This window comes from Ixodes scapularis, unplaced genomic scaffold (genome assembly GCF_016920785.2).
Source record: "Ixodes scapularis isolate PalLabHiFi unplaced genomic scaffold, ASM1692078v2 PGA_scaffold11__112_contigs__length_91849675, whole genome shotgun sequence".
NCBI classification, from domain to species: Eukaryota; Metazoa; Arthropoda; class Arachnida; order Ixodida; family Ixodidae; genus Ixodes; species Ixodes scapularis.
In genome coordinates this window covers 46,871,918-46,886,968 of record NW_024609837.1, presented here as the reverse complement: position 1 = coordinate 46,886,968, position 15,051 = coordinate 46,871,918, and the positions used below count along the sequence as shown (strand labels likewise).

The following is a 15,051-nucleotide window of genomic DNA, read 5'->3' as shown; positions in this document are numbered from 1 at the left end:
AAAAAGTCGATCGCACGTCTGTCATAACGTTATGTCAAATTTGAAATAATGCCCCAAATAACGACCATAAAACGTCGAGCATACGTCTAAACAGAACGGGATGTCAATTGATAACGGTCTCGACCTGGGTCACCGTGAAACAATGGAGTCAACCGGATCCGGCTGCGTTGCTCGAAGGTATGTTCGCGAAAGCATGTATAGTCGGACGGAATAGACCGTTTGCTAATTCCCCCAAGCGCCCCGTCCCGCGATCCAGGAATCATGGGGACGCTGTTCCATCAGCTCGGAAAGAGAAATTTATTTACAAGTTGGGACAACAGTACACAATTGAAAGGAGGAAACGTAAGGCACAAAGAGGACGCACGCGAACGTAAATAATGACTAGAAATCGACCTCCCGGGAGCGATACAAATATGTACAGTGTTTATCTGGACACGGCAGCAAAAAAGAATCACAGACACATAGAAAATAAATAACAAGTAGACTAGAACGGCTACAGCCACTACACTACTAAAAGGTGCGTGAAAACGTAATTAATCCAGGCGGTGGTGGTGGTGGTTTGCGGCTGTTCCCTTTTGAATCGGGCGGTCCCGTAGAGTTTGGGACCTAGCCAGTGGGAAATCGGTTATCCCCGTTGGTGAACTAGCATCCACCAGTTCTCTAATCTTCGCTTCGTGGCTTCCACCTGCTCACGCCACCCTCCGTTGGTTCTCGGTGTAGCGTCGGTGTTGTTGTTGCCGCTAGTCCCACCCGCAGAGTCTGCCACTGAGCTGGAAGCAGACCCAAAGCCGAGTGCCTCTGCCAGTGCGAGCTCCCGGGTTGCCTGTCCACACTCCGCCGGTTGAACTGGTTGCAGACTGGTGCACGACAGCACAATGTGTTCAATTGTCTCATCCGCCTGACCCTCGAACTTGTAGCGCCACTCTGCGGCCCGCAACGCCAATAAAGTCCACATGCCACCTCCGGAGAAACTCCTCCTCCCCGAGGACAAAAAGCGCGTCCTCGAGGTGATAGAGGAGCAGTGTCCGGAGTCGACGCAGCACCGGGAACATCGGACCGAGACGGCGCTGGCGGCCCAAAGAAATGTTCCTCTGTTGCCACAAGACGTAGCAGGATGCGGCAAACACCAGACCCGCACTCCGGAGTCTAGCGTAGAAATGTCTGCTCAGTGGCAGCGTAAAGATGAGACTCACAAGAGTACACAAAGTTTTAGCTATAACACACTCAAACACCGCGTGGGTGTTGGTTTCAACCTGCCCATAGTTGAGAGACAGATTCGAGTTAGCGACACCCCATCGTGCTGGACGGTCACGGGTAGGTAGAACACCCCACCCAAGCTGCCAATGAAAGTCTGCAAGGCCGGGAGGGATGTCTGGGGAGAAAGCGCTGGTCCAGTTTGCAGTCCGACTTCGAACCCGGAGTAGGAGAGGCACCCCAGGCTCGCAAAAGGCCTCACAAAGACGTAAGACAGGTACTTCACGGATGTAACAGTCCGGCTTGGCCGTTTGTAACTGCCGGTACACTTAAACTACCGTCGCGTAGAAAGACAATGGGGACTTCGCCATCGGGCACGAGTTCCCTAGCCCCCGAGGCACCAGGGCGCGACGGTGCGTGCTACGCCAGTACAGCGTCAGGCTGCGGCCGGGATAATAGGTGCGTCTAGGATGTTTAGGACGTTCCGAAGGACAAGCAAGCGGCTGAAGATAAGAAGGCAGGGGATGCTCAGGCCCCAATCAGAGCGCGGCATTCGAAGGGCCGAGCGAGCGACCAACTCAGTGCGCCCTTCCCAGAGGAAGGCAAAAGTCACGAGCAATGCGCCGGACGACAGACGGAGGGGGGAGAGTGACTCGTGAGGCGTACCACAGCAGGGCGCACAGCACCGACTTCACCATATAAGCTCTATCGCGCTGGGGCAGGGAGAAACGCGAAGCCACAATGGCCTCGTGCACGACGTCTGTCGCAATGCTGTTCCATGTTTCTGCCGACACAACAGAACAGTCAAAGAAAACACCCAGCACCCTGACAACCCTCGTCAGGGTGCTGGGTGCACCCTGACATAAAGATATATAAAGAGTACGCCGCCCTTTTATACATCCGGAGGACTGATATAAAGGCTCCCGTAATCCCGTGCGAAAAGAGAGACGTCGTCCGCTTATGCGGATACTTTGATGGATCCCGAGCCAAGAAGAGGGAAGCCACGTACCAAGGGTTGGTCGTGGATTCGTCGGAGAAGCGGGTCCAGGCAAAGGACGAAAATTAAGAGTGTAGGAGACAGCCCTGGCGTACCCCTCGCTCCTCGGCAAAGCACCGGGTAATCTGGCCATTGACAACGACGTCACTGACCAAATTCACATACAAAACCTCGAAGAGGCGCATGAAGTCTGGACAGAATTCATACGTCCGAAGGACCGAAAGCAATAAACCGCGGTCCAGACGGTCGAAAGCATTCTCCTAGTCTAGGAAAATGAAAGCGCCGGAAAGGCCACGGGACTCTGTGAAGTGAAACATGTCACGCGTTAGCGTGAGGGACGAAAATATGCTCCGTCCAGAAACAGAGCAGGTCTAAAAAAGGCTTATAAGTCCTGGTAACACGTCGCGGAGGCGGTGAGCAAGAATGGTGACCAACAGTGTGTAGTCTGCGTTGAGGAGAGTGACGGGCCGCCAGGCCTGCGGCGGGGAGGGTTCGCCAGTCTCCTTCGGGACGAGGACGATGCGGCCACGCCGAAAAGAGTCGGGAACGTTGCCGCCTCGAAGGAAAGCATTGAAAACGCCGACTAGTGCCGTGCCAACCTGGGGCAAAAACTATTTGTAAAACTCTACTAGCAGACACCTGACGCAGAACCCATCTTCATGCCTCCGAGAACCTTGTAAGCCTCGAAAGCGCTGACAGAGCGGTGAAGAGTATCTCGCAGGCCGAGCGGGACTTGACGTAAGGAGCCACAAAACTGTTGGACGAGGGCATCGGATGTGTTTCGGGGGCAGTAATCTTCCATCCGGAACAAGGCTGCAAAGTATTTGGAGAAAACTTTCATGATGTTAAGTGGAAGGGACGACTGGAAGCCATCTGGTGTGGCGAGAGACGGAACCCAGCCCGGTCAATCCCCACGGCCTGAGAGACGCGAAGGTAGCGGAGGACCTCAGGGTCTGACTCGGAACGGCTGTCCCAGGGCTGCAATGCCGGTGTTCCTGAACTTTCCCGCAAAAGGCGAGAGTACCTCACCCGCAGCAGGTTCAAGTACTCAGACACGAAGTGCATGAAGGTACCGCCGCGCCTAATGATCTGGATGCGTCGCAGGACCTCATTGAACTTATGGGAGAGTTGACGCCGACTCCACTTGCCCTTGCGGACGCACAGATAACGCCAGGGCATCTTCAAGCTGTCCCAACGCGCAAGATCCGGGCCCATGACACGTTGTGCCTCAGTGAGCACTTGGCGGACTGACTGAACCGCTTCCCTATCCCGAAGAAGCCGCAGGTCAAAACGCCAAAAATTGCAGCGAGGCTGTTCGCCCCCAAGAACGGACAAGGAAATCAGGACAGGACGATGATCCGAGACGTACCCCGCCGCAGAGGGAAACGAAAGTCTCACATCGAGTGAGACATGTAGCGAGCCAGGTTGGGAGGTACGCCCGGTCTAAACGACCGCTCGAGCCCGCACGAGACGACGTGGGCGCAAAAGAGGAGCCGTGTAACTCGCACCAAGCGTCTCGTAAGTCGAACTTTTCAACGAGGCGACGAAGCTCACGAGCATTCCAGTTGGCCCTACCCTGACCTGGACCCCGACCATCAGGGTGAGCGTCTAAAACACATTTAAAATCCCCCCCCGAAAAAAAGAAGTGGTGGGACTCCAACAGATATACGTCTAACTCTCGAAAGAAGCCAGTCGATAAAGACATATGCGCGGGCGCATACACATTCACTGCGCGCAAGCGGTGCTGACCAAAGAAGAAATCAAACGCAATGACGCGATCAGCGGGATCAAAAATGCTTCGAAATCCTCGACTGAACGCTCGACGCAAGATGAGATCGCCGACGCCGCGACAGCATGTGTCTCCGAACGAATAAAAAAAAGTCAAGGCCGAAGCGTTCACGAAAAGCAGTGCTGTCGCGTGAAGAAAAAAAAAAAAAGGTTCCTTGTAAAAAGACAAGGTCTGCACCAACCGAGCTCGCGAAGTGGATGACCTCACGCTGCTTCTTAGGGTCTCTAGAGTCCGGGACATTCAGCGTGAGGACATGCAGGAGCATGGCCATAAAATAAAACTCATTAAAAAAAACTAAAAAACTTAAGCGAGCATACCGCACTAGAAGACCAGAGAGTCGAAAAAGTCCTCCGAGCCGGATGGCTTGGCGTGACCGAGGCGTTTCTTCTTCGTCGAGGTTCCGGGGGCGTCAGACCCGCTGCTGGTGCTTGTGAGGCCGCGTTTTGTTTCAGGACGGTCGCAGCACATGGCGTCGTCGTCGTCAGACCTTGGGTCCAATGACGCGTCGCTGTCCGGTAGCGCCACCAATGTACCGGGGGATGCCGAAGCAGGAAGCAACGTAGGTGACGGGGGAGGGTTCCCTAGGCCCGGGGTGACGTCAGCGATTTCAGTTACGCTGGGGCAGGCGATGAGGGGACTCGCGGAGGCGTCCTCGGCAATGAGGAGGTCTTGTCTGGCGTCACAAGATTACAGAAAACGCGGGGCCGACGTTTCCGCGTGCGCAGGAAGCACATCGGTGGCTGAGGGCTCTGCCGCCGGTGGGGAGTCTCCGGGGGCAGTGGGCAAGACCGTGATTGCGGAAGACGGCTTAGCCTGCTAAGGGGGGCAGGGAGCTTGGGTTTCAGGCGGCTTGGGGGTGCTGACCGGTGGTGGAAATCCACGGCAGGAATCTCTAGGAGCTCCCGAGTACGACTTGCGCTGAACGCAGTCTGTGGTGGGTTGGGCATGGCCGCAGGGTTGGCAGGGCGCAGCACATCCCTCTGTCGGGTGCCCAAAGACGCCGAACCTGTCTCAGCGGGGAGTCTTGCAGGCGGGCCCGAAATGGCCCTCCTGACCACAGCGGCTACAGACCCGGCGCATGCCGCGATAGTCCACCATGAATCTGCGGCCCTTGATGTGGATGAAACTGGGCACAGGCTAGGCCATCTCCAGCTTGACCACCCGCGTGCCCGTACGGATGTCCGGTTGGTTACGATAGGTAACATAGCTCAAGCCTTTTACCTTGCCGTACTGCCCGAGGACCTCGACACGGGCGTCCTCGGACACGTACGGCGGGGGCCGGTAAACCGACACGTGGACGACGTGGGCTCCGACCGGTTCGAGTGGGACCTGGACGTCACCGAGCAGCAGGTCTCCCTGTGCTACCAAACGTTGGGCAGCGGCCATGAAGCTGACCACTGTCATAAACCTTACACCACTATGGAGCTGGAGCTGAAGGTACAGAAGGCCGGCGTCGCCGACTACGTGTTGGAACGCGTCCATGATGGCACCCACTGGCGTGTCCACCGGTACGTTGATGACAAAACACTGCGCCTTGGACGGCGCCGCTGACGATGTAGAAGCCGCCATGTCGAAGATCGAAGCCCCGGGGACCGCAATGTGATCAGGGGGGTTCCAGGGAACGCTAAAAGGCACGAAGCTGGCGATCAATAATTTCCACCACTGCCATGGCTACTCACTTTTGGGTGTAATTTGGAGTCACCCTAAACAAAAGTCCTATAGTGCCCAAGGACCTGTCATATCACTTTTAACATTTCTCTTCAATGACAGCGTGTTCCATACTGTACATGCTGTCCACCCTTCAACCTGGCTCAACTGCAGCAATCTCTTACATTATTATCATTCTCTTACAGCTGCAAAGACGCTGATATTAAGTTAGAAACGCTAAAAATGCTATAAACAGCACCGCTGACTTCGAGCTAAATTATGTTTTTTTTTTGTTGCGAATTTTCGGCTTTTTAAGGAATTCCTGCTAAAGCAACATTCGCAAGAATTATAACATTTTAAGAGACTTCTGCAGCTCAGCCAAGTTGAAAGGTGGATTGCATGCACAGTATCAAAAGTGCTAACATTGACAAGAAATTTCAAAAGTGATTTTTTAGCACCTTGGGCTTTATAATGTGCTTCTTCAGGGTGATCAAGGTGTTCGCTCACACATTATTGGGACGTCTCGCGCTCAACGTTCAAAGAACCTTCCGAAATAAAACAGCTTAGAACTGACATCGAATAATGTCGATGACGTCAAGATGTTTCTCAGGACATTGGTGGTACGTCTCGTGCTCCACCTTTGAAGAACTTCCCGGAGAAAAGGTAGAACTCACGTCTATTATTGCCAATGACGTCAAGGTGTTGCTCACATATTGTTGGGACGTCTCGAGCGCAACGTTTGAAGAGCTTCTCGCAGGAAACGTAGAACTGACATAGAATAACGTCGATTATGTCAAGGTGTTGCTGAGGACATTGCTGCGGCATTTCGTGCTCGACGTTCAAATAACTTCCCGGAGAAAACGTAGAACTGACGTCGATTAATGTCGAAGACGTCAAGGTGTTGTTGAGGACATTGTTGCAACATCTCGTGCCCGACATTCAAAACAACTTCCGGGAGAAAACGTAGAACTGACGTCGATTAATGTCGAACACGTCAAAGTGTTGCTCAGTACATTGTTGGTACGTCTCGTGCTCCACCTTCGAACAATTTCCCTGAGAAATCGTAGAACTGACGTCTATTGATGCCAATAATGTCAAGGTGTTGCTCAGACATTGTTGGGACGTCTCGCGCTCAACGTTCGAAGAGCTCCCCGTTAAAAACGTAGAACTGACGTCGAATGATGTCGGTGACGTCAAGGTGTTGCTTAGGACATCGTTGGGGCATCTCGTGCTCGACGTTCAAATAACTTCCCGGAGAAAACGTAGAACTGACGTCGATTAATGTCGATGACGTCGAGGTGTTTCTCAGGACATTGTCGGTACGTCTCGGTCTCCACCTTTGAAGAACTTCCCGGAGAAAACGTAGAACTGACGGCTATTGCTCAGACATTGTTGGGACGTCTCCCGCTCAACCTTCGAAGAACCTCCCCAAAACACAACAACATAACAATGACATGGAATAATGTCGATGACGTCAATGTGTTGTTCGGGACATTGTTGGGACGCCTCGTGCTCCACGTTTAAAGATCTTGCCGGAGAAAACGTAGAACTGACGTCTATTATTGCCAATGATGTCGAGGTGTTGCTCAGACATTGTTGAGACGTCTCGCACTCAACGTTCGAAGAGCTTCCCGGAGAAAACCTGGAACTGAAGTCGAATAATGTCGATGATGTAAGGTGTTGCTCAGGACATTGTTGGGACATCTCTTGCTCGACGTTCAAATAACTTCCCGGAGAAAACGTAGAGCTGAGGTCGATTAATGTCGAAGACGTCAAGCTGTTTGTCAGAACATTGTTTTGACGTCCGGTGCTTGAGGTTCAAAGAACTTTTCACACAAGACGTCGAACTGACGTCCAATACTGTTGAAGACGCCGAAGTGAAGCTTATTGCGTTGTCACTACGTCGCGTGTTTGACGTTCTCGGAACCTTTCATGTGGACGTACCAATGACGTCGATAAAAAGTTTGTTAAAGACCTCGACGTCGCCGAACGTCTAGGGTATTATTTCGAAGTCATCTCGACGTCTTGTGCTACCTGGGACGCTGTGATGCCTGGAACCATAGAGTCCTCTATATTCACAGAGCCTGGGAGTTCCCCGACGAACCCATAGAGCGTCCCGTTGCAGATTTGGAGCGCCAGGATCTGGTAGAACAGAGCATCAAAAAGTCATTTCTCGGAAAACCTAATGCCCCGGAATAAGAAAGATAGCGACATCTTCTCCCTCCTCCTTGGACGCGCACACCTTTTGCCTTTATGTGTTGCTTTTTCGCACCCGTGCGTCGACTGTAGCGCCGCCTGGAACGCTCCAAGATAGCAGACGGCCTTCCTATACTTGAGTCAGAGCGCAGTCAAAGGCTTGAAGACATGGAAATACAAGGACACAGGCTAAAAGCGAACTGTCACGGTCTGCCAGCCGCGAAGAGTGTGGTCAAAGAAAAGCAATGCAAGCACAGTCGGCGTTATTTGATCGGCGGCATGAGCTCATAGCATGCACTGCACTCCGACAGAATAGGCATTCCTTCTCCCTTCTCGTCCCTCATGCACACTTTTATTGTTATCTTTTGCTCTTTCGCGCTCGCGCGTCGACGGTAGCGCCGCCTGGATCGCTCCAAGATAGCAGGCGGCATTCTTCAAAGGATGTCGCTACTTTTCCGTATATAGGGGCTTTAGGAAAACCCAGACAACAGCGCACAGCTTTTGCAGCGGCGAGGACCCGAAACACACTTCTTCGCTCGGGAGAAGTGTGTTTCGGCGTCTCGCCGCAGCGGGGCGCCACTCACGTGGCTCTCCTCTCATCCGTTGGATGCCGCTCCACCTTGTTCATTTCGGCGGCCGCTTCTTGTAGTGATCTGCAAGGCTTTGCCAGTATATGGGAGGCTATGCTTGAACGCGTCTCCAACTGGTGTGTTTACGGCGTCCAAAAAAAGGGTCCCTCGATTTCCGCCTCATGACGTCATAGAAGTGTCATGCTGTCGCTAGTCGCGATCCTGGTGGAGTCTTAATAGCTGTGGTGCATGTGGCAGCAGCCTGTTCTGCTGCAGGTCGCTCTCCAGTGTGGCAGTACACTGAAGCTTCGGCAGCTAGAAATTGGGACGCCGTGACGATAGCGACACTCGCGTTCGGTTGTGCTACTGGCAGCTTTTCGTTAGCATTTCTATGACCAACCACTAGGATCGCGACAGGCTACAACATGACACTCCGACTTCTTTGACGTCATTTGTTTCCACTTCGGGACCACTTATGATGTATGGGCAGCATAGGACCCTAAACACACCAGTCGAAGACGCGCACCAGGCACCATACCAACACCGCCAGCTAGTCGTGCGAGCAGACGCACGGCAGCCTCCGGCATCGTCTGCTATTCCACTACAACCTGTCGTCTTCTGCGATGCCGGGGACGTGGAAATGAAAGGTGTGCGTCGGCATCTGTTTCCGGATTCGTCCGCCTGCTAGTCCGCCCCCTTCTCAAAACTTCAACAACGCTCACGAGGTGCGACAATGAAAGGGGCGTTTTAGGCTGTGTTCCAAATCTTACTCAAATGGATCCGAATTACTCTGGTGGGTCGTGTCACGTGACAACACAGATTGAAAAACGCTGGACGAGGGTAGGTTTTGGAACGCCAAGGTACAAAACCCTTACCATAGAGTAAGATCGAGTAAATTTTGGAACACGACCCTAGGGTTCCATCATGGACGAGCCGCGGCCTAATACAAGCGTCTGTCGGCGTCTGACTATAAGTGGTAAAAAGCGACCCAGTCGAATAAGAAAAGGCAAAAACCAAAATGTGTAGGCATTTCAGCTTTTGTGTTTTTCGTAGTTTTTGGCATGGCATCAGCGAGCAAGTTGGGTGAGTGTTATGGCGCAAAATTAAAACGCGACCTAAACGTATTAGCTTTGGTAGGCGAGGCACGCTGCAAAACGTGAGAGATACTTTCATTTGAAGCGAAATGACAGAAACAAACCTGAACAACCTTGATGCGAGCCGACCACACAATTGCCTACAGCGAAACGGCTCGCACATTTTTCCCTGTGTAGTTAACTTCTCAGTATTTCCACTATGGTTGCCACCACGACGGTGGCAGGATTGACAGAGCAGCGGGGCCGCTTTCACGGGAAGCAACATTTCTATTCGGAATCAACACGCTGAAACGAACGATTAAAACCATATCAAGCAACATACTTGACGTGGTACGCTAAGCTGACGCCAGTCCCGCAACAAAATAGAGCCCCCGCACAGGGCTTTCGAAAACGCGCTTTTTAACAGTTTTTTTTTTTTTTTTTTTTTGCGAACAACGTTGGTTGAGGAGATCTTCCTATAAACTCTTCGATGAGAGCAAAACGACTCACACTCTTAAAAACAGACGAGCTTGACGAGCTGCACTCGTTGAAACACTCCGCAAGTGGCGGCAGCCATGTTCGTTATCGTTTTACACCAATGAGGAAAAGGCAATATGGAGATACTTCCGAAAACAATAATGACTATATCTCGATTATTTGTTTCTAAAACATAAAAAAAATGTCAATTAACATGCTAATATTGCACGAAGATACATTTTACATACAATTCTTCACACGTCCACCACCTCTGTTTGTCCTTTGAAAGCCGAGAAAAGGTGCGTAGTGTGAGACACAGACCCTTATATAGCTCTGTAGTCTCGTTGCATATATGTACCGCTCGCAGAAGAAGAGAATAAAGAGCTCTCGCCTCGCGCTTCGCCGTGGGCTAGACATTGTGCCAAACACGTAGTTATTTGTAGGAGCTGTGCAACGATTTCAACGCTGAAAGAATTCTAATCTTCTACTTTTGACAGTGTTAATTTTGTCACAAAGGACACGGAACACACCTTCGTTTTTCGTAATGTTGCGATTCCGCCGCGTAATCACGAGGCAAAATTTTGAATATTCCCCGACCTGCAGCCGCTAGTGGCAGCCATGAGAACCACGCGGCACGGCGTCAATGGGTGTCTTGAAGAAAGATAGCAAGTTGTGCGAATACCTGCTCGATAAAAGGTAACTTTTCTATAAATCTTGTCGTTCCAACAGAAATATAAATGCGTCAAAAACCTTGCATCATTGACCAAACTTTTATTCTACGTAGTTTTAGTGGCGTCATCTATCCTAGGTCCACAAAACCATCAGCTCTATGTGTTACCGCAAACAGCCTCCAGAAGCCGGAGGGGGACGGGGGCAAAGCCGGACGGGGATGGCCGGACCCGGATGAGACTTTCCTCCTTTCACCATATTGTTCGCGCTGAGCCAGCGCGTGGTCACGCCGTCGCTAGTGGATGAGTTCTCGCTCCTCGCTGATGGCTCTACAGAGGGAGAGCTTCACCGGAGCCCCGCGCGACCCCCATTGACGTCACGGCGCACGTGACTCGGAAGATGGTGAAGGAATTGAGAGGTGCCGAAAACCTCAATCTTTGTTCATTTCTAAAATAAAAACTAGAACATGCAGGCAAAAGCGTTTTTTTTTTTGTTTTTACTTCAGAAAGTTTGAGATATGAACTCTCCAAATTATTTAAAGGGATACTACAACGAAATTTCGGTGCTCATTTTTTTGGTCTATATGTGTTCAAAAGAGCAGTATCGCATGGAACATACCAATATCTTGTTAAAAAAGTCTCGAAAAGGAATTTTAAAACGAATTAAACGATTAGCAAAGAGCACCTGGTGGATGTCGCTAACGCCTCGTTTGTAATGCTCGTCTAGGAACCTTGACAGCTAGTGACGGAGGTTGTCTCGTCTTCGGCCACGACGAGAGAAGGCGGGAAGGAGGAACTCCCCTCTTCCCGAGAATCCCTTTTGTGCGTCGCAGAGGTTGCTATTGTCCCCCTAGAAGATTATAGAAGATTAACCCGCCACTCAAAATTCGTACAAAAGCAGCCGCTTCGGTGGCTGGAACGACTAGGCCATCCTCTCGACGTCAGCCTCGCCGTAGCTTTGCTCGTCTTGAGACGACCTACGTCACGATTGCGTTGGATGTCACGTGCTCTAAGCTGGGCCTTCTCCGAGCGCTTGCCTGAGTGGGCCGTTTATAACGAAAAATACAGCCCCCAGGATCAAAATACAAACGTGCGATTGTCATTTACGGATATTCTGGATCATATTCAACCTATTTTTGAACACGACGGGAATATTTCAAATTTCGTTGAAGTATCCCTTTAAGCAAGGCACTGAAACTGTTGCACAGCTCTTTTAAGCACCAAGTAGGGCGTACAGCAAGGCTACTCCCCCCCCCTCTTTCCCTTAAACAAAGTCTTGCAGTGTAAATTTTCAAAATCATTTTCGCTTTTGTCATAAAATTCAGAAAAGATGGAAGGTCCTATTCAAACTCGCTAAAAAAATTGTTTTTCGTTTTAGTGTTTTTTACAAGAATTTTTTACAACATCGAGTCGTACTGATTCCTCAAAAATTGTTTCCGAGGTATCTTGGCTCATGTTACCACAAGATTCCCAAGAAAGATTATGTAGGTGTTCTTTTAATGCGGTAGCACTATTAAGCTACTTTCAGCTATATGGGTATCCTGTTTATTGCAAACGGAAAAAAAGTTTCCCCGCTTAATTTAGCTGAAAAACTGACGTCATGACTTATGTAAGAATTCAGTTTCCCCACTAAATTTAGGAGAAAAACTTATGTCATGTGACCTGACGTCATGTGACCTATGCACCGATTCCCTTTCCTTGCTAAATATGTACCACTGTCCGCGCACCCCCCAAACCTGAAAAATAAAATAAATGTGCTCCAGTTCTTGGCCGTCGCGACAGAACACCTTTCCGTGTGTGTCACGATAAATACTATCGCATTCATAGACTATAACACCTATCGTTTCTGCAATTTGATTTGTGCGAAAGCCAAAAAAAAAGTAGATAAAATTCTTATGCGAGATAATACTGCGAGCCATGTAGTTTTGCTTAAAGACGTTAGCGGTTTAGATAATAATTTAAAATAAGTCGACTTAATTTAGTGTACATTACAGGTTTCATAAAATAATTGCTTGATTACAAGTCACCTTCACACGCAACACGGATGAAATTTTATACATATCTTTTTATGATATTGTGTATTTTTTCGGCATGGAGATGAAAGCCGCATGTCAATGCAAGAATTATTACAGACATGCATATTGATTCTTCGTTTCTTTTACTTAGGTGTATCTCTAGAAGAAGATATTGTGTTCCCAAGACTGCTTCAAGAAAGGTCAGAAGGAGGGAAGCAGATAGTTTTCGTTAACAATGACTTGCAGCTTGAACTGCAAAAAGCCTCAATATTAGCCGAAAGATTTTTTATTAGTGGCTTTTCTGAGAGAAATGTCACTCCGAGAATGGTAAGTTGCACAACTAAAGTTCATTTCTTTGGCGCTGTTGTTCACAAACCATTGTATTTGGAAATAGTAGTAAAATAGAATTCAGAACTGCAGTTTATAGATAAGTACGCAAATATTTTTTTTACACAGTCACACAATATCAGCATTCGCAGCTTTTAGATTCTAAATGTACCGGCCGAAAGTTACACTTAGAACAAATACATTGGTTGCATCATATCAGCCATGTACACTCAGTATTTATAATACCTCATGTCCCAACTGCTGTGGTTCTGCCGATGGCTGTAATGAGGGCCAAAGCTGGTGCTTCCTGAAAACTTGCTAGATTTGAGCCGGAATCAAAATACTGACTGGAGTTATTCCACTCCTCGTGTCTTTTAATTTGGAGCCCAATATGCGAATATTTTGGGAAGAAAATACGCCACCTGGAAAAAGGAAAACATTTGCTGACTGAATCGTTTCGGTGTTTAAAATTATAAACATTGCACTTTTTTTCTTTTTTTAGAAAAATGGAACCGAGTTGGAGAAAAATTTATACGAAGACAGAAATAAGTTTTCTGCAGTCATAATGATCAAGGGTGAAGAGGGCATTACATTGGTAAAATAATGGTCTCAGATTATGTGTAATAGAGTAATGACATGATGATCTTACCTCGGTTAGACATAAAATAGCGCAAAAAGGACAAGGACAAGAAGTATACAGGACAAACGCTAACCTTCAACTAGTTTTTACTCAGGAAAAGCAACACACGACAGCAGAGCAGCACCACATAAAAGTTGACTAATTTTGTGCACGATCATTCAAAAACTGGAAGTCATTACTATGAAGTACAATAAAAGTGTCGCTGACACATGCCGTACCACTTTTTTTTTTTTGTAAAGAATGTTTCCAATAGCTCTCGAGTGACCGTCTCTCGGCTTCTACCCAGAATCCTTATCTGCTAAAATCGCGGAACGCAGCCACACGTGTTGCAATGTATAGGGGAATACGAGCCATATTTATTTTTTACTGATAATGCGTGCTCCTGTGTGCGGTCATTGATGCACAGACGGCGTGGTGCATCAATGACCGAGCGTGGGGGTACGCATTATCAGTGAAAGAATAAATATGGCTGGCGTTTGCCAATACATTGCAACACGTGTGGCTGCGTTCCGCGGTTTCAGCAGATATGGATTCTGGGTAGAAGCCGAGAGACGGTCGCTCGGGAGCTATGGACCTTTTCCACATACCGACGGCACCAGGCGGTGGCTGCACAAACTAAAAATCGAGGAAGTGACCTACTTGCGCTACCAATCGATAATGGGAGTTACGCTACCTGTTTCTTCGCTCTCTGAGCAGCGGCGCCTGCTCAATGCGACTTGAAAGAGGCATCCGTGGCGTCCACCCAAACGTCGTGTTTTCCTTTCCGTCGACGTTCTTTTTTTGTGTAACACAATTATATATATGCTGCAGTTACGTGTTCTACTCGCTGAAATACAGCCTCCTTCCAAATTTCCTCGATTTTTCGTTCCGACTTCCGCCGCTTGGCATCGGGCGCTCGCGCGTGCGCAGAACGCTTCTCGGAAAAGGTCCATTGGAAGCTTCCTTAATCAAAAAACGTGGGACGGTATGAGTCAGCGACACTTCTATTGTACTTCATAGTAATGAGTTTCGGTTTTTGAATGATCGTGCACAAAATTAATCAACTTTCATGTGGTGCTGCTTTGCCTGTCGTGTGTAGATATATGCTTGCTTTTCCCGAGTAAAAACTAGTTGAAAGTCAGCGCTTGTCCTGTATACTCCTAGTCCTTGTCTTTTGTGCGCTATTTTATATGTTTAACTAAGATGAACCGACGAGCTCAACAACGTACCCCTCTGATCTTAACTCGCAACTGAAATAATTTGCATATTACTCACAAAAAGTGTCGATGTACCCTTCTTGATGTGCCTCACCGTGTACAAATGAAAACGCTCAAACCTTAAGTTCACTGATAAATGTGCGGCACATGAAAGCCTTTTCTCTGCTTTGAAAGTAATTCACTTCGGATATTCGCGATAGTAATTTACGATGTACTTATTTGCAACAAGAAAGAAGCTCCGCTGTACTGCTAGCAGATGCATT

At 49.1% G+C, this 15,051-nt stretch overlaps 1 protein-coding gene across 1 annotated transcript in view; it reads left to right on the top strand.

Moving 5' to 3' along the window:
• The first annotated feature begins 953 nt into the window (after window positions 1–953).
• The window catches only part of LOC115321035 (venom metalloproteinase antarease-like TtrivMP_A), a 104,796-nt gene continuing 90,698 nt past the window's right edge, over window positions 954–15,051 (top strand). The window contains exons 1-3 of the mRNA XM_040215744.1: window positions 954–1,314; window positions 12,777–12,952; window positions 13,455–13,547. Of these exons, the coding sequence (XP_040071678.1) occupies window positions 954–1,314; window positions 12,777–12,952; window positions 13,455–13,547 (630 nt within the window). The remainder of the gene's footprint in view (window positions 1,315–12,776; window positions 12,953–13,454; window positions 13,548–15,051) is intronic.